General features: G+C 44.0%; 1 protein-coding gene across 3 annotated transcripts in view; it reads left to right on the top strand.

Moving 5' to 3' along the window:
• The window catches only part of Hsf2bp (heat shock transcription factor 2 binding protein), an 81,677-nt gene that overhangs the window by 36,208 nt on the left and 18,640 nt on the right, over window positions 1-26,829 (top strand). For all 3 annotated transcript variants that reach the window (XM_021149248.2, XM_021149249.2, XM_029470891.1), the window contains one exon: window positions 11,028-11,131. In XM_021149248.2, the coding sequence (XP_021004907.1) occupies window positions 11,028-11,131 (104 nt within the window). The remainder of the gene's footprint in view (window positions 1-11,027; window positions 11,132-26,829) is intronic.

Here is a 26,829-nt window from a genome sequence, read left to right as displayed (position 1 = left end):
TATCACAGCAATATCCCAGTCCCTGGTACCAACTATTGTCTTAGTTAGGGTTTTACTGCTGTGAACAGACACCATGACCAAGGCAAGTCTTATAAAGGACAACATTTAATTGGGGCTGGCTTACAGGTTCAGAGGTTCAGTTCATTATCATCAAAGTAGGAACATGGCAGCATCCAGGCAGACATGGTGCAGGAGGACCTGAGAGTTCTACATCTCCATCTGAAGGCTGCTTAGCAGAATACTGACTTCCAGGCAGCTAGGATGAAGGTCTTAAGCCCCCCCACACAGTGACACACCCACTCCAACAAGGCCATACCTCCTAATAGTGCCACTCCCTGGGCCAAGCATATACAAAGCTTCACAGCATCCCTAACGACCTTAGTTCTTTCCTTTAAGTTCCATCCTCTGGAAGTTTCACCACCTCCCAGTACTGCCACAGGCTGGCATCCAGTTTTACACATGGTCTCTGGGCAACATTGAAGGTCCAAACTATAGCAGCTGTTTTTGAGAAAAAAAAAAAAACTGATACTATAGTACCACGTGTGGATTTATAACCAGAGAGCTAGTGTTGGTCTGCTCTCTTTGTGTTGCATAGTGATGAGTCTTAACATAGTGGTTTAGAACCCCACCAGTCATAAATCACAGTTTTAGGTTCTTACTTGACAGGGATGGGGGCCCCAAATCTAAATAAAGATGTAAAATAGTTAATGACTAGGGCTGAGGCTGGCTCAGTGGTAGAGCATCTGACTGCTAAGGATACACAAGGTCCTGGGATTGTCCCTTGCAGTTGGAAAATATACCTCCTTGTTGTATTCCCATTTAGAAATGAGCAGACCTCTAACTGTAGGCTTCTGTCAGGAATGAGCTGAGCAGGACTAGGTATGTAGGGTAGTGGTGGAGCATTGCCCACTGTGTGTAAGTGCTGGGTCCTATCTCGAGTACTCTGGCTAGAAGATTGCACAGCTTAACCAGTTTGTTCTCAGCTTACATGCTGTCTTTGATGAGGAACTTGTTTCTGTACCTTAAAATTGGTCAGTGATGCCAACTTGTCTGCTGGGTTCAGCTGGCTGGGGATGAGTAGAGTCTAGAATCTGTGTCTGTTTGTGGTACTGGGTGTTCACTGTTGTTCCTTGACGAAGCAGGTCTGACGAAGCAGGAAGGTGGTTCATTTCATCACTTTCACCTCAGGTGACTCACTTGCAGGTCCGGCTGGTCAAGAGCAAGGGAGTGCTTTCTGTCCTGTCTCAGGCCTCCTCCGTTTCATTAAGCAGAATTACTTGGGTGGCTTTCCAAGATCACCCCTCTCATTTAAAATTTAAAACAATTTTTTCTTTTAAACCTCATGGTATATGAGAACACTTCTGTCACAGAAGGTTTGTTTTACTAAGGAGTCCAGGTTGATAGCTAAGCACTTTAAGAGCACAAAGTTAACAGTAGACAGGTCTTGCAACATGTTTGTTTTCTGTCTTGCCTTTATTCCTTGTGTTCTTAATGTCAGCTGTGTTTATAACAGGATCAGGGGAACAGATACTGGGCCGTTTGACAATCAGAAACTTGATACATCATTCACAAATAGTTTTTGTTAGGATAGAAATGTCATATGGAGAAATCATTTGCACAAGAAGCCAGAGTCTTCTGGGTTGGTGTAGTAACTCTTTCATGACCTAGAGGTCTCTGGTTTCTGTGACATGTACCCTGGCAGTGACACGGGGCTCAGGTCTCTCAAAATTACATTGGTTTCATTTTAGCTTCTTAAGGACAACTGATCTGGGGACAAATATGAAAATTCAAAGACAGTTTTGATATATGAGTAAATTTTACCATTTTGAGGTTGCATGACAGTTAGTGCCAAATCACCCGGACACTTTGCCCAGGTTTCTCTGAACCATATTCATCCTCATATGGTAGCGTTGCTTTTTGAGATCTAGAGAAGATTGGCTGGTTTATTATCATGCTATAGAACAGAAGGTGAAAGGTGTTTTGGGATTGGTGGGTCACACTCTTGCTATTACTCAGTCCTGCTCTTGTGACCTTCATAAAAGCAGCTGTGGGGCATAGTTTAAGGCTTGTGATGGTGCGTTTAGGGATCTGAAGTAAAGGCTTTCCCCTTCTGGAGACCCTGGGTAGAGACTCCAGGAAAGCCAGTCTCAGGACTGATTTCTCTCGGAGCACTACATTTGAGCAGCCCTAAGGCCTACCACATAGTTTGTTAGGGTGCAACTTTGTAATCCTTGTGAAACTGCTAATAAAACTCAGATGGCTTGCTGCCTGTTGGAGGTTGGAGGACTGAGAATTCCTGCCCTGCTGGTAGTTTTATGTCAACTTGACACAAGCTAGAGTCATCTGGGAAGAGGGAGCCTCAATTGAAAAATTCTCCACAGGTTGACTGTTGGGCAAGCCTGTAGGGCATTTTGATTGAAGATTTATGTGGGGGCACCCATCTCTGTGGGCAGTGCCACCTCTAGGCTTATGACCCTAGATACTATAGGAAGGCAGGCTAACTACGTCAAAAAGAGCAAGCATGAAAGGGGCACTCCCTAATAGTCTTGGCATTGGCTGCTGTCTCCAGGTCCCTACCTTCTTTGAGTTCCTGCCCTGACTTCCCTCAGCCACAGAGTGTGACCTAAGAGTTGTAAACTAAAACCATTTCCTCCCTAAGTTGCTTTTGGCTATGATGTTTTATGGCATCAATAGAAAACCTAACTAATGGACTGTTTAGGAAAGTGCTGGTGCCTTCTGTCTTTCTGACTCCTGGCATTGCTCTGGCTTTGAAAATTGTCATGGAAATATGGGAAGAAGGGTGATTTTGTTTCTGTGCATTGTGACCAGTTGAAGTTCTCTATCTCTGGCTTTTGTGTGACTCTTTTTCTATATCCAGTTGCTAGTCTGTGGTGTGGTAAAGACAAACTGAAGAGCCTACCTTTCTCAGACTGAAGTCTTGGGGGAAACCTAGCATCCCAACAGGAAGCTGCAGGAGGTATCGGGTGTGCTAGGCACACATATGCTATCATTTCCTTAACTAGCCCCTGTACGTAGACTGCGTCACTGGTCCTAGTTTCTTCTGCTCCAGGCTGCTGTATGTCCCCAATGGTGCTGTTGCCCATTTTACCTTTATTTATAAGCTTGTAGCCTTTACAGAATTTTAATTTTAATTATTATATAAAAATTATGGCCATAGAGCATTTTGGAAATTCTTCAAGTTTGTACCCAAAGGGAGTACTTAGCTCTCTGCACACATTGACTGTCCCTGATAGTTAAGTGTTTGATGGTCTGTCTATTGGCCATTGCAGAATGTGTTGTGGGCCTCTAAGCTCTGCTGTATTTTCCTGAAGAAAGGCGATGCTTGGCTTCGCAGGGCCCTGGCTGTGCCTCATCCTCAGGTTGCAGCACTCACTGCTCGGTGCCTCCGTGTCTGCCTCAGACATTCAATGATTTTGGCTGGCTGAGCACTTGGGAGCTCTGTCATGTGCACCAGGTGCTTCCACATTGCAGCCTTGTCCTCTGCTTCCTCCTCCTCTTCCTACAGTCTGGGGAATCCAGGCTGTCTTCTAACTCATGCTGTGTGGGCTTGTGTGAAAGCTGCCCTCCTTGTCTCAAGCAATGCTCTCTCTCCTTGGAAGGGGGTGTTGCTCACAGATCCTCTTAGGAAGGAGAACTTCTAATTACTACAAGTGAGAGGCTGTTGCCATGGAGTCTGGGCTGTCATCAGTGCTGCTCAGTAAGTTTCAACTTCCCCTAAAACTGTGTGTGTGTTTCATTACTTTTACTTTAAAAGTTTATTTATATATTCATTAGTGTTCAGTTTTAACTGTTATCTGACTACTCCTGTAATGGCCCAAGTCACAGGGACCCCAAAGACCACCGAGGAGCCAATTCTGATGCAAACACATAAGGGTCTTTATGACAAAGCTGGAGATCAAGGACTGTCACCAGCACTGTTGCAGTGGGTCAGAGGGAGAGCCTCGAGTCTAGGGGTGTAGGGTATTTATTGTAGTTATGGAAACCTTGGGGGATTTCCATATGGGTCAGCAAGTTAATATTTTAAAAACTGCATTTCTGGAATAATCTGCAGGAAGCAAACACAGGGGCAAAGCCACCTGACACACAGGATGGCTAGGTTATCTGTTTTCTGCAGGATGTCTTAGGTTATCTATATGCACCTTGACCCAACTCTAATAGTCTGACTGGCTGTTGTTTGGGGGCGGGGGGTGCCATAGGATGTTTGCTCAAGTGGACTTTGTGGTTTTCCTCCTGGAACTGGAGTTTAGTGCTGGAGCTTCAAAAATGGAGTTGGAAAAAGAAAAAAAACCAAAACAAAAAACAAAACCCAAAAACAACAACAACAAAAAACCCCCAAAAAACAAAAATGGAGTTGGTTGGGCTTTACAACTCTAGTTAGTTATGTAGCTTATTTTAATGGAGATATTTTTCATAGCTGGGAGGAGAAGGTTATTTTTAAAATTATGAGCATGTGAATATGTGCACTTGAGTGTGGGTGGAGTCCATGTGGATGAGATGGCCCCAAGTGGTGCTGGGGACCGAGCCCTCCTCTGGAGAGCAGCAAGCTCCCCTAACTACTGTGGGAGCTCTCTGGACTGGAGACACTGTTTTTATTTTTCCAGATAGTGCTTGGAGTTTTAAAACTTAGTTTAAAAAATGATTTTAAGTCAGTCTGAAACAGGAGGATAAAATCCTGGCTATGTTGTCAAGATCCTGTTTCAAAGTGATTAAAAATTGTTTTAAATGTAATTGTGTGGTGGGTCAGAGAATCTGTGTACTGTGAGAGCCTATTGCTGTGCACTGGCTGCTTTGTAGTTCTGTCGATAAACTCTTTAATGCAGTATATGTTTCAAAATTGTAGTTACATTTAGTGTTTGTGTTTTCCATGTGTGTATGTGTGCCACAGTGTGCAAGTGAAGGTCAGATGTCAGAGGATAACTTCTGGGAGTTCATTCTCTCCTTCCATAGTGTGGGTCCCTAGGACTGAACTCAAGTCATCAGATTTGTCAGCAAGTGCCTTTATCTGTTACACCGTTACGCATTCTTCCTGCCATGTATCTTTGAGGAGCAATTCTAGATGCCTGCCACAGTAGAGTGTTTGCCCGCAGTCCTCATCCTCAGTGTTCCCTCTCTGTCAGCATTTACATGGTGTGTCTTCTGTTCCTTTATTCGCATCCTTTGTGTGAACTTTCGTTTTAGGGGTGTTGTATGCTTGTGATGTTAAACCCGTCTAGCAATCTGCCTTTTGGCAAGATAATCCTCCCTACTAACATTTCCAGCTCTTGAAATCCTTGGTTTTATTCCTTTCATTTTGTCTCATTCTTACTTGGATTATTTGATATCTTCCCCTTTTCTTTTCTTGTTTCTTCACGCTGCTTCTCGGATGCCTTTCTTCTCTGAGTTTACTTTCCTCCTTAGGGCATTAAAAGTTGACCTCTACTCAGTGACTGGCTTTCCTTTAGAGCATGCTTGGATATATTTGGTATCTGTTTGAAAGTAATGAGTACTTTCAAACAGTAGAACAGTAGAAGGACCTCAGAATGATTTAGTTCTTACCTCTCAGTCCACATGTGTTTGGAGACTGTGTCCCTGCTTTGTTGGAAACGTATTAGTCACAGTGTTAGTCATTGTTATTACTGCCTTTCCCCACAGTGTTTCCTTCTCTGTTTGCATTTCTGTACCATGGTTCCCTTTCCTGTTTCTTGTTGTAGCTCAGAACTTTCTTCTGAGGTTCTTTTCTTTTCTTTTCTTTTCTTTTCTTTTCTTTTCTTTTCTTTTCTCTCTCTCTTTTTTGTTGTTTGTTTTTTGTTTTGAAGTTTTTCTTTTAAGTTTTTATGGTTAAGGTTTGTTTTGGGGACAGTTCTCTTGAGATTTCTTTTGTATTATTTACTGGAAATATTTTTTGATGGGTTTTTAATTCTGAGGTTACAGTGATTTTTTTTTTTTTTTTCAGTTCCCTTGAAAAGCACACATTGCCTACCCTCTGGCAACTATCTTAAAAAACAAAAAACAAAAAAAAAACCCAAAAAAAAACCTTTGTGCATAATGTGCGTGTATGGTGTGTGTGTATGGTGTGTGTGCTGTGCATGTTCATGTGTGTGGACATAGGCAAGCATATTATAATATGTAGAGGCCTCAAGTGTTATTCTTTGTCTTCACCTGGTTTTGAGACAGGGTGTCTTTTTTTCTTTCTGTTGTGTGTGAGACTGGCCCATGCATTTAGAGATTCTGTTGTGTCTGCCTCTCATCTCCCTGTAGGAATGATGGAATTACAGATTTACTATTGCATAGGGAGTCCACAACAGATCAAAGTACAGATACCATCAAAGTCCAACTTGAAGAACCAATGAATTTTATTGAGAGCACTTACAGAAATATGGGTTACTTACAGGAGCAGAAATGACTCAAAGGCGATTGTATTACCACAGCCACTCCACCAGGTGTGACAATACACTGCACAGCCTGCAGGCACTCAACAGGAGGGAGAGTGTCCTTTCCAGGCTGTTCAGTTGGGCAGAGCCTCTTCCAGGCAGCTCAGCCACTCTTTATTTCTTCTAGATAGATTGGCTGTTGTTGCTTCTTCCAGGAGACTGGGCTGGTTTCAGAGTCATCTTTGCAGCTTGTCTTGTCTGAGAGTGACTCTCAGCACCCCGGATGTTTATGTACTCTTGGGGAAGAAAGGGGCCTAGTGAATCTGGTCAGTTCTGGGGACTTGCTGAAGCTCTTTTGAATTATTTGCTTCCTGTCTTAATAGGCTTCCCCGTGGGACAGAGTGTTTTACCCAGTACCCTCCAAATATCCTGTCTTTTCGCCTCCTTGTAAACATCATGTTCTAGAATATCCTGTTGTCTCCCTTTCCCTTTATATCCTATACATTTTTTAAAAAAATTATTTTATTTCAAAGAGATCTATCTGCTTCTGCTCTGCTTCTTGATCTATGCCTTAAGAAGTTTCCTTCCAAGTTGGAAGGTAAACTTGATAAACTGCTGCACAGAACTCATGCACTACCATTTTGGAAGGTAAACTTGATAAACTGCTGCACAGAACCCATGCACTACCATTTCCAGCTTTATGTGGAGTACAGAGATCCAAACACAGGTCTTTGGCTTGTACAGTAAGTGGTTTACCAATTGAGCCATCTTCCTAGCCCTGGCTTCTCTCTCTGATGCTGAGAGTCCAGCTTTGGGATATCTTTTGCAGATAGTGTCATTTATCCGACACTTTGGAACACTCTCTGGTTTTCGTATACTGTGATTAGATTGTGATGTGTGTATATATATATTTCTTCTAATCTGTAGGCTGTTTCCTCATTTCTTGAAAAATCCCAGTCTTACTTTTTTGAAACACTTTTCTTTTGTGTTTTTGGGGCCTCTTTTATGGAGCACTAATTGGAAGAGTGTTGGACTTAATCTAGCTACTCTCATTTATCTTTGTTGTTGTTGTTGTTTTGCTATTGTTTTGTTTATGTTTCTCCTTTTTATGTGTCCAGGTCTTGGAATGTAGTTTGTTTATTTTTAGGATGATTTTATTTTTTATTTAAAAAATTATGTATCTGTAGTGGACATGTGCACATGAGTACAGGTGTCTCTGGAGTTCAGGAGAGAGTTTTGGATCCCTTGCATGTATTGGTTCACCTTACATTGTGTTACTGAGCTTTGCTTGCAGTGACATCATAGAAACCCACCAAAGAACTTCTTGTGAGATTCCTAAGGCTTCTTGTCACTTTCATGAATCCGGCTGAGTCCTTGCCGTTTCTTCTGGAATGAACTGCCCCTGCTGATTTGTGTGTGGTATCTGCCAAGTGGACTGGATTGCAGCTGCTGGTTTGTGTTTGGTGTTTGCTAGTAGACTGGACTAAGAACACTAAAGATTGGAATCACCCCAAAGAACTATTTCTACTTCCCTGTATGCTAATAATCTTTCTTTTCCACTACCTCTGACCTCTGGTGGGCGGTGGGCTAGAGGGGAGGTTGAACCCTTTTTAAAGTAGGCTGAGAAAAATATATGCCTATAATAGTTTTCATTTTTATAAGGTTTGCTAAGGAGAATTTTTCATTATGTGTGTGTGTGTGTGTGTGTATACCTGTTTGTGTGTACTCATGTGTGTGTAGGGAGGAGAAGTTGATGTTGGATATCTTCCTCAACTGCCCTTTATAGTTATGTTATATTTTTATGTGAGTGCTTGGCATTGAGCTGAGGTTCTCATGTTTGTAGAGCAAACACATAACTAACTGACTGAGACATCTCCCTGACCTAGGTTCTACTTGTTTTTTTGCCTGGTGATTTCATAATAGTAGCCCTAGCTTCTTGGTTGTGTTTTAGTTTCTCTTAATTTTTACTGCTGGACATTAGTGGTGCACTCAGGAAACAGAGGCAGGCTGACCTCTTGTGAATTCAGGGTTAGCCTGGTCTGTGTTTCTAGTTCCAAGCTACCCAGAACTACATAGTGAGACTCTTTTTTTTTTTTTTTTTACAAAAAACAAGACAAATCAAAAATAAAACCAAGAAATAACCAAGTTTTTTCTACCTAGTCAGCATATCTGTCTTCTGTTTCTGGGGTTGATACCTATAATGACTGAAAACTGAAAACTGCTCTGCTACTCTTCTTATACTGCCTGCTACTTGTTCAGTCTTGGTTTTTCATGCACTGTCCAGTAGTCTGTGATACAAACTAGCATTTGTCAGGGCTGTGTCTGGTGCTTCTTGGAAGACCAGATAGATCTTCTGTTTGTTTGTTTGTTTGTTTGTTTGGTTTTGGTTTTTTTGAGACAGGGTTTCTCTGTGTAGCCCTGGCTGTCCTGGAACTCACTTTGTAGACCAGGCTGACCTCGAACTCAGAAATCCGCCTGCCTCTGCCTTCCAAGTGCTGGGATTAAAGGTGTGTGCCACCATGCCTGGCTGAGAACTCACATCTTAATCCACAAACAGGAAGCAGAGAATATACTAGGAGTCCTTTAAAACAGTAAAGCCCACACCAGTGACTTCCTCCAACAAGGTCACGATTCCTAATCCATCTTAAACAGTTTCATCCCATTCTGGGGACCAAACATTCAAACATGTGAGCCTATGAGCTATTCCCATTCAAACAAGTACAGTCCACTCTCTGGCTCCTATATGCCCCTGGCCATATCATAATACAAAAGGCATTTAGTCCAACTTCAAAAGTCTCTAAAAGTCTTAGTCAAACACTTTTTAAAAGTCCAAAGTTCAAAATCTCTTCTGAGACTCAAGGCAATAAAGAAGCAAATTATATACATATAAAAATATGCAATGGCACGGAATATACCTTACGATCCCAGAATGAAGGACTATGGTCCTAGTTAGGCAATGCTGGACCAAAGAAAAACTGAAACCCAGCAGGGTGTATTTAAAATCCTGTAGCTCCATGTTGAATGTCAGAGAGCTTAGTTAGATGTCTCTTCCTGCCAGCTTTGCTGCCTGTAACACACCTCTCACTCATGGGTTGGTTCCATTCCCTTCCTGGCAGATCCTCATGGCTCTGACATCTCCATATCTTGGATCCTCCAATGCAATCCAGGCTTCACTTTTATAGTTTCACATGATAGCCTTTGAGGGCCTCCATACAGGGAGTCTCCTGACACATGCCAGACCTAAGCAGCAATCTGTAACCACAGAGGAAGATTTCATGATCCCTGAACTGGTGTGTCCCTCATGACATGAAAGTTAGCAGCATAGATGACACTGCCAGCATGGGGTGAGCCTTGTCCTCAAGAATCACGCTTGCAGGAGCTTTGATTTGTTACTGTTCTTTTTGGAGCTGAAAATTCCTTAGGCCTTTTCCTTTCACAAGTTGGAATCTTATCTGAGTGGAATTGTGCCCTGAGGCCATTCCTCTCTTCAGTCCAATGTGATTCAGCCTTCTTAATCTTCTCATCTCTTTTAACACAAGCTTTGGCTCCAACATTTTTCTTATTTTTCTTCAAATTATGCATTTTGTATTTCTCTTTGCCCTGCTTGTCATTTTTTTCCCATAGTAGAGCTTCATAAGTGATTACTAATAAGCATAAGACAGAGTCAGTAACAGACTGCCTTGAAATCTCCTCTATAAAGAAATTACTTACTTCTCAGTTTAGCCTCAGCTAGGTTCTTAGAATGAGAGCCATTCTTGCTCAGGTAGCAGAAGAATAGTCTCTAGCCTAGTTGCTGATAGTGTTCTCCTGCAAAGCTTCTCAGGCCTGACCTCCACAGTCCTTGGTGCACTCAGCACTGGCTTCCAGATTTCTGCTAGGATGGAGCGTTAAGCTCTGCTTACAACAGTCAACCATTTTTCTAGTCCAGAACTTCAAGCCTTCCATGTCCTCCAAACCCACTGGTCAATATAAAAGGAGCTGGAGTTGTGGTCCCAGAGGAATGACAGTCCATCACCATCAAGGTGGGGAGCATGGCAGCAGGCAGGCAGGCATGCCAGTGCAGCCTCAGCTGAGAGCTCACATCATCCCATAAACAGGAAGTAGACAGCACACTGGGAATGGCACAAGTCCTTTGAAACCTCAAAGCCTACTCCCAGTGAGGCACCTCCTCCAACAAGGCCATCACTCCTAATTCTTCCCAGATAGTTCTACCAACTGGGGACCAGGTATTCAAACATGAACCTATGAACCATTCCCATTCAGGCCACCATGCACTCCGGATAAAACCTATGATTAGATTTTAGATGGCTTCATTGAACCTCAAGGACACAGTGCACTTATAAACTGAGGGCTGCCTGAGTAAATGCGGGCTTGCTATTACAATGTCTCAATGCTGAGACATTGAGTTGTGAGGTTTCTCTGCCTGTGGTTCGATACACAGAAGATGATGTCACAGTGCTACTGCTAAAGCTTCCTTCCCATTATCTGCGGCTTTCTGTAGATGAAAACATTAAACATGTCTTCCACTTTGTAAATGTTCTACCTAGATATCTGAGATGTAAAAATGTCTAGATCCTTGAGAGTAGGCGATGAATTCAAGGTGAAATATAATGTGGATAGCCCAGCATATCAACACTGTATTCTTTTGCATTTCAGTCTAATGCTGATGTCCCTGTATAATGTGAGCATCAATTCAAAAGGCTTGAAATACATCACTGAGAGTCCTGGATTTATCCCTTTGCTGTGGTGGCTTTTGAGTGGTAAGGAGCCCTCTGCTATGTTCTTGTGTGGTCATATGCTCTACCTCCACAGCTGGAGGAGATATTAGTGTGTTAAAAAGCAGGAGCTATTATCTTAGATGTTTACTCTTTGAAAATGAGTTACCAGAGCAGCTTGGCCAGCTACAGTTTCTCTGGGCTGGAGTGGCTTCTGGGGATGGAAGAGGAATACTCTTTCATAGTGGCAGTGTTCAAATCTGGGTACTCTCAGATAATTGGCTTCTCCATGCCTGTCTCTGTTCCTCCCCCAAATGACTTCCAATTTTAGAAAGCCATCTGGTATGTCAGTGGTTTTATAGTTTTTTTCTTAAATATTGTTTTTAGTTTAGTTGTGACCTTTGACACAAAGATCATTTTATGAAGCAGCACTGACATGCGCCTTCTCTGAAAGCAGAATAGTAGATAGATAGTTGGTGGACGTGGAAGAACTCCAGAGTCTAGACAAAGTGGCATAGGAGACTCTCGAAGTTCCATATGCATGTAACTTCAGAGTTGTAAATAAATAAAACTTAACCTTACTGCTGCCTTTCTTGTTGATCTTTACCACTAGTTTAGCCTAAAGTCTTGTCCCAATTTCACCATAATTGTAAAGCCAAAAAAGTACACATATCATTCAAATATTCAAGTGACAAAAAAAATGAATTTTTTGGTTTTTTTTCATAACTCAATCTGTTTTTGAACTTTAGTTACTGTTGATATGAATACTTTCTTTTCTGATAGTTTTATTGAAATATAATAACTGCATATATCTTAAATGAAAAATTGATCATTTGCATATAAATATCTACCTATAAAACCATTACCACAGTCAAGATCACCGGCATTACCCCACAAGGCACTTCCCCTCCCTCCCACCTGCCTCTCACTTTTCCCAGAGCTGCTCACCTCTTTTCTACACTGTAGTTCAGTTTCTATTTTCTACAGTGCTTATATCTTGCCCGTGCACTGCTTCCTGTTACATACTGTTCCATTATGCAGATGAACCTTTTAGGTTGTTTACTGCTTTGACTTGTTACACACACAGATGCTGGAGCCTCCTTGTGCAGGTCTCTGCGTGAAGATGTGCTGGCATTTCTCTTGGGTATCTCCTAGGCACAGAGTGCCTGGGTCAGATGGAAGTTGCACATTCATATTTTTAAACTGCCAACTGTTCCAGCAGAGAACAGAGCATCAGCTGTTTGTCTTCATAGTTTTTGGTCGTCTTGTTCCATTTAGGTTTAGATATTCCAGTAGGGATGCCTTGGTACCACACTGTTACGTTATTACTAGTGGTGATTGACTGAAAGGAAATAAAAAGGAGGGTATGACCACCCTTAGGTATGGTGGAGGAGAAGGTTTATTGTAGATATGGAGGAGAACATCGTAGCTAGAGGTAGAAACATTGGGAGAGTCCGGAGTGAACATGAACCCAAGCTGGGCCATTGTGAGGAGAGGCAAGAGAGGACAATCAGGAGACCAAGAGGCCAAACAAAGAGGAAAAAGGGTAAAATTAGGACCAATATAGCCAAAATGCTGAATCATATAGGGAAGGGCAGGTTGGGGAAGGGCAGCTGAGCCCAGTCCTTGGGCTGGAGAATATTAAGGTAGGGGATTTGGTATACCAGGACCCTGTAACAGGTAGGGACTGAGGGATATTGGGAAAGCCTGGTGGCCAGGGTCTGATTTGATATGTTGACTAGGCATCTTAACCATTTGTCTTGGGTTTGAGACCCAAGTGTTAAACATCTTTGAATGTGCTTCGAATCAATCTTGATGGTCATCTTAAGTACATAAATCCTCCAGCTATATTCTTTTTTCCAAGTGGTTTTGGCTGTTTCTATGTCCTCTGGCATGGATTTGCCACTTAATAACTTGTCACTTAATATCAAAAAGAAACCCTTTTAGAAAGGGAGTCTGTTGACTCAGTAGTTCATTTAGGGGAGAGTCCGCACATTAGCAATAGTAAGTTCCAGGCCAGGAGCAGAGGTATGTGGGGGTTCTCTGTGTCTGTATGTCCTAGGGACAGGGTAAACACATGTCCTTGGCTTCTGGTCACCTTTTGAAGGATGTATAGAGTGAACACTCTTGCAGTGGGCCCAGATCTATTCCCTTCATCTAGAACAGAAAGTGTTTGGAATGAAGATATTTAACTCCAGGGCACAAGTCAGGCACTCTACTACCCATGTGAAGAGATGTGGCTTCTCTGAGCTTGGGGTCCCTGTGCTGTGATGCAGTTTATATCATGTGTATAATCTGTGTCATTGGGTCTTGAACCAGCACAAATGTGGATACTCTGGCTGTACTTATACTCAGATAGGAGTGTATTTTCTGTTAGCATCCTTTAAAATGAAGCATGTAGCTTGACAACCTACTAATGGGTTAAATTCTAAGACTTCCACACCTTAAGAGCTGGTTGAGTGGGCTTTAAAGAAAACCACATGCCCCAGGACTAGATACTCAACTAAACAGCTTTTTTTTTCTCTTGAAGATGCATCACAGAATCAGGTGCTTCCTGGACTTCGTGTTGGTGTGCAGGTCCTCAGTACTAGCCTGGAGGAGATGGTTAGGGAGAAGATAATTAAAGCAGAAGTCCCGACGCTCTGCTGCTCTACATGAGCACAGATGCACTATGGTTTATTGTGAGTTTCCTGTGAGGAAAGGCATTCCTGTCTGCTCTCAGATAAGAAGACCAAGTGGCTTGCTGGGCATTAGCAGCTGTGTGCCAGTGGAGCTGGGTTTGAACCCTGATTGCCTGTTGTATGGCCCTTTCCACCATGAAAGCTGCTCTGAAGGCACTGGTCAGAGCCACACACCATTAGAATTGGCTTTGCTTGGTTTTCCAGACTTTTGCTTTTAGACAGCATGCCTGGCTCTGTTTAATCCAACTTGTACTAGTGACCTTCTAGCAGTCTTTGTGAGCTATTTGCTTGCTTATGAAGGACGAATCTAGGCTAAACATTCTCGGAGGCCCTAGCTGTGCTAGTCCAGAGTTTGCCTTGATTCTGTGTCACAGACTCAATGGAGTGGTTTCAAAGGTATCTTTTCTCTCTCTCTCTCTCTCTCTCTCTCTCTCTCTCTCTCTCTCTGTGTGTGTGTGTGTGTGTGTGTGTGTGTTGTGTGTACTCGCATGTGTGAAAGACAAAGTTTCTTTGTGTAATAAGCCTTGGCTGTCCTGGAACTCACTTTGTAGACTAGGCTTGCCTTAAACTCACAAAAATCTGCCTGCCTCTGCCTTCCGAGTACTGGGATTCAAGGCATTCAACACCATACACCAGCTTTCTAAGGTATCTTAAAGTACCACTTTGCTCTGGGGCTGTTTGACTTTTCAGGATTTCTTGTCCTTAAAGACAGTTCTTGGTTCTTTGAACTTAACAAGCACAGCCCAAACCTTGAGGTCTGTTGCAAGCTTATCTCACTTGATAACTTTAAATTTATTCCTTCTACAGTCAAACAAAACATGCTAGACTAGAGTGCTAGACGCTTAACCACTAAGTTATGTACGCTCTGTTTTATGTTGCTCTGATTTTAATGTTTTAGAATTTAATGTGTTTTAAGGTTTGGTGGTGGAGATGGTGGTGGTGCTGCTGCTGCACCTAGGGTTCCAGGCATGCTCTGCAAGTCTGCTCCTGAGCTGCTTCCCTAGTCCTGCCCTGAAGTTTAGAAAGCTGAGAATATGTTTTATCATGAAGTGGGGGAACAGGAGCGTGTTGGCTGCCTGGGAAACTGTGATGCTTGTGCTCGCGGCTCTCAGGACCCGACCTTCTGACCTCAGGCCAGGAAAGAATTTGAAGACGGCTGCCTGTGCTCTTCTGTCGGTAGGGGATCTGCTTTGTGAGATGCATTCAGTTTTGCTCAGAAATCTCAAGTACTGTTAGAGAGCTCTGAGGCCAGGAGCTTGCTGCCTCTCAGAAAGCAGTTTCTGTTTTATCACAGAACCCCTGTCACGGAGCTCGATGTCTTTAAAGAGCACAGCCTTAGGCTTACTACAGGTGGGTGGCAATCGAAGCTTTCTTACTGGTAAAACGATCTAATCTGTTGAATTCACTTCTCTGATCTGTACAGTGGGGATCCACCTCAGGCTCTTAGACCTAATACAGTAGGTGTCAGCTCTCTTCTTTATTTCTGATCTAAAGATCTTGTACTTCAAGGGAAGCTTGTTTCCTTTTTCTTTGCTTGACCTAAGCAGTTGCTTCTGAGTTTTCAAACCCCGTGCTTCAGAGACCAGAACCAGTGGTTGCTGTTCCTATCTCTGGTAAGCTCATCTCTTTCCTTCTAAACTTTGCTAGATTTCATTTTCTTTCATTTGCTCATCTACATGGCTGCCTTTTTCCCAGGCTGGGTCCAGATTCTTCACATTCCTCTTCAGCCGCAGAACTGGCACAGAATTCTAGCAAATAGCTGATGAGGACAATGTGTATTGGGGTGGTGACCACATGTTATGCAACCGCTAATGCAGACTAGTGTTAGAATCCCACTGTGGCTGTGGTGCTGCATTCCCTGGATACACTGCCGATGTGCGCATGGCAGTCACACCCATCCTACAGCTACTTGGCTTCTCGAGTGATCTGAAGCATGCAAGCTTTACTACCTGTGTCTTCAGCTCAGAAGACTTCCTCCAGAGCTCTAGACTCAGAGCCAGCTCTGTTTGATGAATCCACAGGCACACTGAATAGACATTCACATCCAATGTTTACACCAGACTCCCAGTCTTTTCCACACCAGCCCTAACCACAGTCTGCCTAGTCTCAGTGAATCAAAACTTTCCTTCCCAACTTATCAGCCTGTTTAACCCCCCTCCCCCAGCAACTCTTGATTTCTTTTTATCTGTCACACCAAGATCTAGTCTGTTTGGAGGACTGCTGACTGTGTTTTCAAACATACCTAGCATAGCAGCTGCCATGTCCTCCCTGTTCTGAGCCACCATCATCTCATCCCTGCAGGTCTTGTGGCCATCTTTCAGGACTTGAGTTGGGAGCCAGGAGTAGGAGGGAACAGAGCACTGGCCAGCTTTCTTCCTTGAACCAAGAGCTGAGAGAGAAAAATTTTGTTAAAAATGCTTCTTTGAACTAGAATTGTACTTAAAGAATAAAGCTCAAACTGGACAGAGATTAGCTGAGAACTGCTTGTTTTGCAGCCTCGTTTTGCTTTCAGCTTGTGATCTGCCTCAGTTTACTGTGTGCTGGGATTAGAGGTGTGTCAGTATAACTGAACTTCTTCATCACACTTGACCTTCAGATCTTGCGGCCCAAAGCTTAGAGGACAGGGGATAAAGCCTAAGTTTGAATCTCAGTACTAACCTAATAAGGAACTCCTGAAAGTACTTAGTGGAGATGTTCCCCTACCTCTGATCAGCAGGAAAATGTATTTCTGTGACCTGTGAGAGGAATGTGGAAAATCTCCTTGAAAAATGAATAGCCAAGCTGACTTTAGGCTGACTTCCATCTCCCTGGCTGAGCCCTGTGCTGTTACTCTGTATGTCACCTTGACTGTGCCACTATGTCCACACAGTTGTTAGACATTCTCACACACTTGGGAGGATGTTTGGAGATGACATTAACTTTGCGGTTAGTAGACGGACTGGTGCAGTGAGCTCTGCCCAGTCAGATGGAGGCCTGAGCAGGTCACAAAGGCTGACTGCTTGCACTGCATTATGGCCCTTTCCTGCCTCACTAGAAATGCTTGTGCTAGGCTGTGAGTCTAACGGCTTCTGACCAGGAGCGGTGGGTTGTTTCTCCTGGGTCTCCATTTGCTGACTGTGATTTGGTGCTGAACAGTCTTCATTACCATTCTTTAGAGTTAATTTTGTTAACTTTCGCTGTTCATTTGCTAATCCAGCCACTCATCCATCCTCACATCTTTTTGGCTGCTTTTTCTCTGGAGAACAATTGAGAAAAAAAAGTTTCCAGAAGAACTTCTTACTTCAGTTAAGTCCTTAATGAATTCTTAAAATATCCTTCCAGGATTAAAAAAAATTGTTTATTTGAGATGATAATAAAATTATATAATTTCCGCCTTCCCTTTCTTTCATCTTAATCCTTCCCATTTATCCCTCCCGTTCTCTTTCAAATTCAAGGCCTCTTTTAAAAAAAATTAGTTATGTACATTTATATGTGTATATATATATTCGTAAACACATAAGTACAGCCTGCTCAGTCCGTACAATGTTAACTTGTTCTTAGGACTGACGGTTTGGTTTTTGGCCTGGGGAAGGCTGTTTTCTCTAATCATATCATTCCTTCGTTGCTGGGAGGTAGTTGCTTTGTGGTGTTGAAGCCTCTTGGGTTTCCCCTATCCACTTGGCATGTCTATCATGTCTGTTGTTCCTTGTTCAGCTCACATTTAAGCAGTCATGTTGGTGAGACTTTATGGGTGTAGCTTCTGGCACGCCTATGAGACATAATCTTGTACCAAACTTTCCAGTCCTCTTGCTCTTACAGTCTCCAATATCCTCTTCTGACTTCTGCATGCACTACACACATGTGGTGTACACACACACACACACACACACTTACATGCATACACACATACACACATAAAATAAAAGTAAACAATTATTTAAAAAGTAAACCACCCATTAACCCATGAAGCAGGTGGATAAAAGGTAAAAGCCTTAAAAGAAATATCCTGGGATGGTAGTTGTCCCTCAGAACAATAGTGTGATTTCTCATCAGGAGAAAAGCTAACTGCCAGCTTTGATCTCTATCCTCTTTCCCTCTTGCATTAGTTACCTTTCTTGTTATCACAGAATGCCTGATATAAATGACCTAAAGTGAAGGAAGACTTTTCAAGCTCATAGCTTCGGACTTTTTAGTTCTTTCTGACAGGGAGGGGTAGTATACTAGCTCCCATAATGCCAGACAGGAAGCAGGGAGAAGAAGGGACCAGGGTTTGGACATGTCTGTCAAAGACATGCTCACAGTGATCAACTTGCTCCAGCTAGGCCCTAACTCTTAAAATTCTCGTTGCTCCTCTACCTGTCCTACAAAAGCCACCGTCTGGGAACACATAAGCCTGCAAGGGATTTAGATTGTAGCACATACCAAATATCTTTCAAGAACATTTTAGATAAAACAAAACAACCTTCAGCCTGGCAGCCATAGGCCATTGGGAACAATGGACAGTACTCAGGGATGTGCTTTGGGGTATGTGTGGTCTTGGACGGGAGGTATGAGACACACACAGGACAGTGATCGGGTACAGTGGCAAGTGTTATGCTTGAACGATAGTGCATAGTCTCAAGAAAAATTATGCAAAGTGTCAGAAATGACTCAGTGATGGCGGAGCTTTCAGCCCTCCATGGGCACTGATGGACAGACAGATCAGTATTACCAAACTCAGCAGGGATGGGGATAATTTGTCTGCCAAATACACAGAACACTGTGTCCAGCTAGAGAATGTCTGTGTTTCCTGAACACGTGGTCACCAACGAGAATTGGCAAGTTTATTGACTGTACATCAGGGAAGTTCCACAAATGTTAGACAGCCAGAGTCATATGGAGTATCTTCTTAGTGTAGAGCAGAATGAAGCTGGAAGTCAGTAAAATGCCTCATGCAGACACAAAGTGAGAGAGGCAGTCATAATAGAAGCCAGATGTAAGAGTATTACATCAAAATGGATGAGCTAATTTAAATCTTTCTCAGCCTCCCTTTCCCCCCCCCCCCATATGTGCATACAGACACACAGGTACATGCATACAGTGACATGTCAGAGAACAACCCTTGGGAATCAGTTTTTTCCTTCCACTGGGGATGGAGCTCAGGTTTTCAGGTCTGTGCTGCAAGCACCTTTACCCTGCCCGTTCAGTGAGATTTATTTAAACTAGTATTTAGTAGAAGGTATAAGTGCTTATATCACAAAAAGAAGAAAGTGCAAAATGAGTGAACCAAATTTGTATCATAAGAACTTATTGGGGGGCAATGAGATGATTCATTGGGCAAAGGTATTTGTCACCAAGCTTGAGGACCCACATGCCCTTGAGAGTTGTTCTCTCATCTCATTGTGTCATGTGCCCTTCCAGTGAACAAATGAATATAGTAAGAATTTTGAAAAAGAACTGAAGAAGTTGAAACAAGTTGAAAGAAGCACAGCAGAAAAATGTCAAAGCAAAAGGGAACAGTTGGGCAGGTGGGCAGAAGACACCCAGAGGCCTGCCTGCTGGTGGCCCACCATAGCAGGAGCCACTAAAATGTCCCAGTCTGATGTGGAGAGAGAAGTGGACAGATTGTGCACCATGAGCAGAGGTGAATTGGAGATGTGAAGGTGGAGAGGAACAGCCTGATGGGAATAGCCTGCCCTGCCACCTGCGACCGTGGTGAAGTCCTGGCCTACACTGCCACTGAGAGCCATGTCTGGGTCTGTGGCCATGTTTGTGGCTCTTATCACCACCAAAGGTCATGCAAATATCCTCAATCTGGGCCACCAGCTGGAACCATCTCGATGTCAAAGGCCTATGCAGAGACAGCCCTGCCCCTCACAGACTGAGTCACTCAGGAGAGCTAGCCCCACTCCTTGTCTGCTGCAGCACTTGGGAGAGTAGACCCTGCATCATGCCTGGGTAGCACAGTGGAGCTGGGCCTGGTGTCAGGGACACTGGTAAGCTGGCCTCAGGAGTGTGAGTGTGGGAGGCTGGCCCTACACTGTGTCTATCATGGCATGGGTGAGGGAGAGATAGCCTCTTCTCCAACCCCTAGTTGCCTGTGTCAGGAAGGAGAGCTGACCTCGGGTCACGAGAGTAGGAGAACTGTCTCTGTCCCTCACCTGCTGCAGCACTCAGGAGAGCAGGTCTTGTACCTCACCTGGTTAGCACTAGTGCTGGCCCTGGTGGTGTGGGGCGCAGGTAAACCAACCGCGAGGGCATGAGAGCTGGAGAGCTGGCCCTGCCCTTTGCCAGCTGCAGCATTGGGTGAGGTAGCTTTGGCAGTACTGGAAAGCTTCCCCTGATAGTATAGGTATGGAAGAGCTGGTAGGCTGACCAACTCAGCTTACACCCAGGCTTGACTTAGCCCAACCCAACATCTGCCCCATTTATGAACTGCTCATGTTGGTTCTATGAATCTAGAGTTACATGATCTCTATGGCACAGGGCAGCAACATCATATCTGAGAGGCATCCAGATGAGAATCCAGTATTGATGCCATAGTAGAAGCCAGAGTCCTCAAACCAGACAAGTGATTCATTGCAATGAACATTTGCAAGTAAAGATGTGTGGACAGAAGAGTAAACTGTGGGACACACTGTGACACAGTATAGCTTCCAAGATAAAATTTATTTTGTGAAGGAGGTTGCAAGGAAAATGCTAAGGGATGGGGAGATGAGTGGGATAGGGGTGCATGATATAAAATGCACAAAGAATCAATAAAATATTTTTTTAAAACTGGACGTTTCCTGGTAGATCCAACAGCAGGAGTAGAAAGAATTAGCACATTTAAAATTAATCAGTAGAGTATCCAGTCTAAAGAATTGATCAAAATGAGACATGGGATATTATAATACATACCCACAAAGGAGAAAAGAAAGGGAATGAGGAAGACAAAATACTTGCTGGGCTGGAGGGTTGATGTGGAAATTAGGAGCCCTGACTGCTCTTTCAGAGGAGCCACCTGAATTCCCAGCATTCCTATGGTGGCTAATAACTATCAGTAAGTCAAGTTCCAGGGGGATCTGATACCCTGTGATGATTAATACTACCAACTTGACAGGTTCTAGAATGATCTAGGAGACAAAACTGTGGGCATGACTCTGAGGGAATTTTTAGACTGAGACTCAGAGCGAATTGGACTAAATGTGGGCAGCATCATTCCTATGGGCTGGGTCTCTGACCAAGTAAAAGGGGAGATGGAGTCCAGCACCAGTATCCACCTTTCTTGTCTCCTAAGCTTGGAAAAGCTTGTCCATTAGCTTCCTCTTCCCCGTGGTGAGCTCTGTCCCCACAGACAGTGAACCAGGGAAATCCCACCTCCCTCACACTGCTCATGACAGATAGTGGATCACAGCAAGAAAGTTCTTGAATTTAGAGCCAATAGCAGTCTTTCTTTTAAAGTGTGTGTGTATGATGTATGTGTGTGTGTGTGGTGGGGGTGGGGTAAGGTGAGTGCCACAGTCCATGTGGAAGTCAGCTCTCCTTCTGCCTCTCTCATGGTTACCAGGATCAAACTCAGGTCTCCAGGTGTGCCTGCTGGGCCATTGAGATGCCTCCTTCTCTGTCTCTCTTAGCAATCTCAGTATGAGATGCTGTCTGGGTTCCTGTTCACTGCCAGAAATGGTTTGTAGAGCAAGGAGCTAAGAAGCACCTTGACCTTTGTGAGTTTCAAAGTTGCTGGCAGCTAGACTACCACCTCCATCTGGAATATCTCCTTGGTCCTGAGGGAATCAGACCACCCATCATCTCAAGGTTGCCCTGAAATGAAAGCATGTGGAGTTAGAGGCAGAGGAACTCAGAAAGTATGGCTGTCATCCTCAGCACACACTACCACATGGCCCTCGATTCCCTTCCTCCAGCCTTTCCCTACACAGTGCCTCCTCCCCAATCCGTCTTTCTATGTTCCGGATTCTCAGCTGTGTCCCCATGTCAGGGTTCCACCATCGTTATCCAACAGGCAGATTTTGTAGTCTTTGAAGGTTACATCCAGATCTCCTGGGCGGGCTCTGAGTCTGTGACTTACTCCCAGGGGCCTCTTCTCATGCACATTGTCCAGGCTCCATGTTGTTAAGATTCATGCAGGGAGCCTTCTGCTCCAGTGGAACCCATCAGTACCCAGGAGCCACAGTTCCACCATGCACTCCACCCAGACATCAGCCACAGGGTAGAGCCGTCCATCCAGGAACCAGAAGGAGAGCACTCAAAGCATGTTTTGAATGCAAGAAGCCCGTGGCCTGTGAGCCTTTGTGGTTTTCTTAGGTCACCATTTGTATCTGGGCAGCCTCTGAGGGGCCCTGATGTGCAATCAAGCTGTGAATAATTTACTACACCTGACTAATCAGCATATATGAATGTGTTTAGCATAATGGGCTACATTAGCATTCCACAGCAGATATTAGAAATAAGTATATTTCTTAGCTTTAGTTATTTAGTTTATTTGTTTTTGACTTTTTGGGCATATACTGTAATTTAAATTGGCATCTTTAATCTTCAAATGCTTGGAGGGTTTCCTGCTAGCTTTCTGTTACTGATTTCTAATGTAAGGAGAACATGCCAGAGAACATTCTACAGATGATTCTAGTCCTTCTGAATTTGTCAAGACTTGTTTTATAGTTCAAAGTATGGCCCGTTCTATAACTGTCCCGAGTACACTCAAAGGAGAGGGTGTGTACCCTCTGCTGCTGTTGGGTAGGAGTTTGTAAATGTTAATGTTTTCTTGTTAGTTGATGGTTGTAGGATTTTTGTATGTCTTGGCTCGTTTTCTCTCCACTTGCTCGGTGGATGATTGAGAGGAGTGCTGAAGTCATTGGACCATTATTTCTGTCCTGCTCTGCCCTTTGCTTCTGACGGTCAGTGATAACCCCTCCCTATTGTTGTGTCCCTTTGATGAGCTGACCCTGTTGACATTTGTGAATGCCCCTAATGGTAAAACTCTTGCTCTGAAGACTGCTTTGATGTTGGGCTTATTGCTGGACATCACGCTTGCTTTCCATCTCGGTACTTCCAGAATACCATGCTTCCTGGTTACTTTTCTATTGCCATGGCAAACCCCCATGACTGCGGCATCTTAAAAAAGAAGCATTTTATTTGGGGGATCACAGTTCCAGAGTCTTAGAGCCCATGATCATCAGACAGGGAGCATGGAAGCGGCAGGCAGGCAGGCAGGCACGACACTGGAGCAGTAGAGAACAAGGTTGAGAGTTAGGGAAGGCATGCGGAGACAGAGGTAAGAGTGGAGTAGGCTTTTGAAACCTCAAAGCTATGACACATCTACTTTAAAAAGGCCACATCTTCTAATCGTTCTCCCAAAGTTCCACCCAACTGATGACTAAGTATTTAAATACATCAGCCTATAGAGCCATTCTCATTTGACTCACCATACTGTGTCTCTCTTTAAAGTGTCCCTCATTTTGTAGTTAGGACTTCAATAGTTATTTTGTCCTGGGAATTGACCCAGGGCCTATGTGTGTTAGGCAAGCACTGTGCCACTCACTGTATATCCTCACATCCTTAAAACATTTAAAATTTTGGATGAGGGTCTCACTAAGTTGTCTAGGCTGGTCTTGAACTTGATCTTCCTATCTCAGCTTTCTAAATATCTGAAATATAGGCTTGTGTCAATAGGCCTGACTTATTTTCTGCCTTTTGTTCCTTACTCCATTAAATTCCTGTTCTTTTCTGGATTAATTTAGTAGTTTTCAATAGTAGTGTTTTGGTTAAGGTTTTATTGCTGTGAAGAGACACAATGACCAAGGCAACTCTTATAAAGAACATTTCATTGGGGCTGGCTTACAGGTTCAGTCCATTATCATCATGACAGGAAGCTTGGCAGGGTGCAGGCAGACAAGGTGCTGGAGAAGAAGCCGAGATTTCTACATCTTGATCCTAAGGAAGGAGGAGATTCTCCTCTGCAGACAGCTAGGAGGAAGCTGTCTTCCACACTGGGCTTGAGCACTAGCAACTCCAAGCCCACCCCACATCGACACACTTCATCTAACAAGGCCACACCTCCTAGCAGTGCCACTTCCCATGGGCCAAACATATTAAGACCATCACAAGTAGTAATTTTTTGTCTCTCCATTATTGCCTTATCAGCTTTAACTTTTTTTTTTCTCCTGGTTGTGGCTTAGGTAATAAAATTGGTCTGTTTAAAGTATGCTAGCTACATTCTGATGCTGCTACACCCATATCAATAGCAAGAAGCTTGCAGACTTCTATCCTTCTACTGGTGTTATCATCTGTCTTAGTTTCATTCCCTGTTGCTGTGATGCAGTACTCTGACAAGAGCAACGTAAGGGCAGAAGGCTCATTCTGCCTGCAGTTGAAGGAGTCCATTATGGCGGGAAGTCAAAGCAGCAGGAGCTTGCAGCAGCCCTTCCCACTGTCCAGAAGCAGGCAGCTATTGCTTGCCTGTTAGTGCTCAGATGCCTTCTCTACACAGTCCAGGAACAGGAGCACAGTAGCCAGAAGTGTGCCTAGGGCCTCTCCCCACAGGATCCTTGCTGGTATTGACATCCTCTCCCCAGCATGGCCCATCAAGCTCGGTGAAGCTCTAGGAGAATGTTCTCCCATTTCCTACTAGGAAGCTAATTCAGAGAACAGAAACGCTGCCTCTCCTTCCTTGCCCACCCAGGAGGCTCCGTTCTTGATCCTCGTTCCTCTGCCTGAGCTTATGTGTTTCTCTGTGCCAGGCTGAATTTATTAGTGAAACTTACATCTAATGGGAAATGTGAAAATTACATGCTGCCTCCACTCTAATAGACGGCACACCATTCTGAGGGCTCTGTGCTCATGGCATTTCTGCCCACTTGAATGTGTCTTGCACGTATCAGAGTGGGGCTCAGGCTCTGCACTGCGTCAGAGTAGAGCTACCTGCCACAACAGTGTGTCTGGAAGAGCAGCCTCGTCCCTTTGCCTAGCTGGCTAAGCAGTGCCTCTTCCACTGCCTTCCCTGTGATCTGCTAACTGCAGCATCACTTGGAAAGTGCAGATTTTGTGAGCGGGAAGTGAGGAATCTGTTGCTAGAGTGTGATTTAGAAGCAGACAGCACTGCTTGTGGAGTAAGTCAGGCGGCTGCATTCCATCATAAGATGTTTTTAATTTATTCTAAAGTGTGAGGAATAGTGTTGTTTTGGGTTTGGGAAAGAAAACACTAAAAATATGAAGAGGCTGGTGATCTGCTCCTACCAGCATGTCTCCTAAGTGTCTGGGTGATGGGCTTTGTCTTCCCAAGCCTTCACAGTCCGTGAAGCCTTTCCACATTCCCTTATTCTGTAGTTCTTGGGGAATGGCACCGTTGTGTTGCTGATCTGCCATTTTCTGATACCTGTGCTGCTACCTTGGAACTTGCTGGCTTTGTGAGAGAGCTGGTATTCTGAGGCATGTTTCCTTGGTCTCCCACATAAGTCAGTGATAGAGCCTCCATTGCTTTACCAGCCTTGCTGTGGGTGGCACTTAGAGGGGCCAGCTCCACCTATTACTGCAGTATTCTAAGTGAGCAGAACTGAGCTTTTCCCTATGGAACACATGTCCAGGTAGGACGATTTGACAGTAGACACACAGAAAACGTTTGTGGTACAGTGAGCAGATGAAGTGGAGTGGGCTAGAGATGACATATGAGGCTGCTTCTCTTGGTGTCTGAGTAGAGCAAAGAACAAACTATGCAGAGAGCTATGAGGTGGTCAGTAGGCACTGGAGAGGACCTGAGTGCATTGGGCATTTTAGGAGTAACCGGAGGACAGTGTAGCTATAGTGTGTGTGTGTGTGTGTGTGTGATTCAAGAGGGGTGACCAGAGGGTTGATGGAGTCAAATTACCTGTGAAGACGCAGGCAATAATCTGAATAGAGGAGGCCTTGGTCATAGCTGGTTCTGACTGCTGGGCAGGAGCTAAGAGGAGTCATAGGGACCTTGTAGGGTGAGGGGGCCAGTGCAGCCTACAGTAGGCAGTGGTTCTGGAGACGGAAGGGAGTTGAGTCAGGATGGTACCTAGGGTTTCAGTTTCCGTGTTTGGGCCAGGGATTGTGCTGTTGTAAGGAGCAGGAATAAACCAAGAGTTCAGGTTAGTTCATTTAAGCCTAAGACATCTGCTAGCTGTTCCCAGGAAGGCAGCATCCATAGCTGGGTTTAGGGCTGGGAGGCAGAAAAGCGCTGGTTCCAGAAGATGTATTGGGATACTCGGGAAAGGGCTTCTGGCCAGGCTGCTCTATCCTCCGTATCCCCCCCCCCCCGATTTACTTATTTTATGTATGTGGGTACACTGTCGCTGTCTCCAGACACATCAGAAGAGAGTATGGGATGGTTATGAGCCACCATGTGGTTGCTGGGAATTGAACTCAGGACCTCTGGAAGAGCAGATGGTGCTCTTAACCACTGAACCATCTCTCCAGCCCCAGTATGACTTCTCTTATGAGCTCCCAGCTGAGATAAGGCTTTGTTAGAGTTTGAATACAAGTTGTTCCCCACAAGCATTTTTCTGAGTTTTCATTTTTCTTTATGGTTAAATAAAATTCCATCATATATATATACACCATATTTTAAATTTTTATTTTAAATGTTTGTTTATTTATTTATGCACACATGTGCATGTACACAGGTGGGCATGGTGTATATGTGGAGCCAGAGGACAATGCCTGTGAGTTGTCTCTCTCCTTTCATTCTGTGGGTCCCAGGGATCAGCCTCAGGTCTTCAGGCCTTGAGGGAAGTACTTTTACTCACTGGGTCATCTTGCTGGCCTCATATGCACCACGTTTTCATTATCCATTCATCCATTTTAGACATGTAGCTCATCCATTTGTTTTGCTATTGCGAATAGAGTAGCAACAAAATGTCTATGTAAGCCTGGAGTGGTGGGGTGGTGGGGCCAGGTTGTATGGAATTTTTTTTTTGGTGTGTGTGTGTGGGGGGGACTTCCACACTGATTTCCATAATGGCTATATCAGTTTATATTCCCAACAATGAAGAAGGATCCCTGTCTTCCACATTCTCAAGCATTTGCTGTCATTTGTCTTGTTGATTAGTTCTGGTTGGTTTGTGAACATGGGATTTCTTTTAACATAGTGCT

This window comes from Mus caroli, chromosome 17 (assembly GCF_900094665.2).
Source record: "Mus caroli chromosome 17, CAROLI_EIJ_v1.1, whole genome shotgun sequence".
NCBI classification, from domain to species: domain Eukaryota; kingdom Metazoa; phylum Chordata; class Mammalia; order Rodentia; family Muridae; genus Mus; species Mus caroli.
The sequence above is the reverse complement of the archived record's forward strand: the minus strand, read 5'-3'. Positions and strand labels throughout refer to the sequence as shown.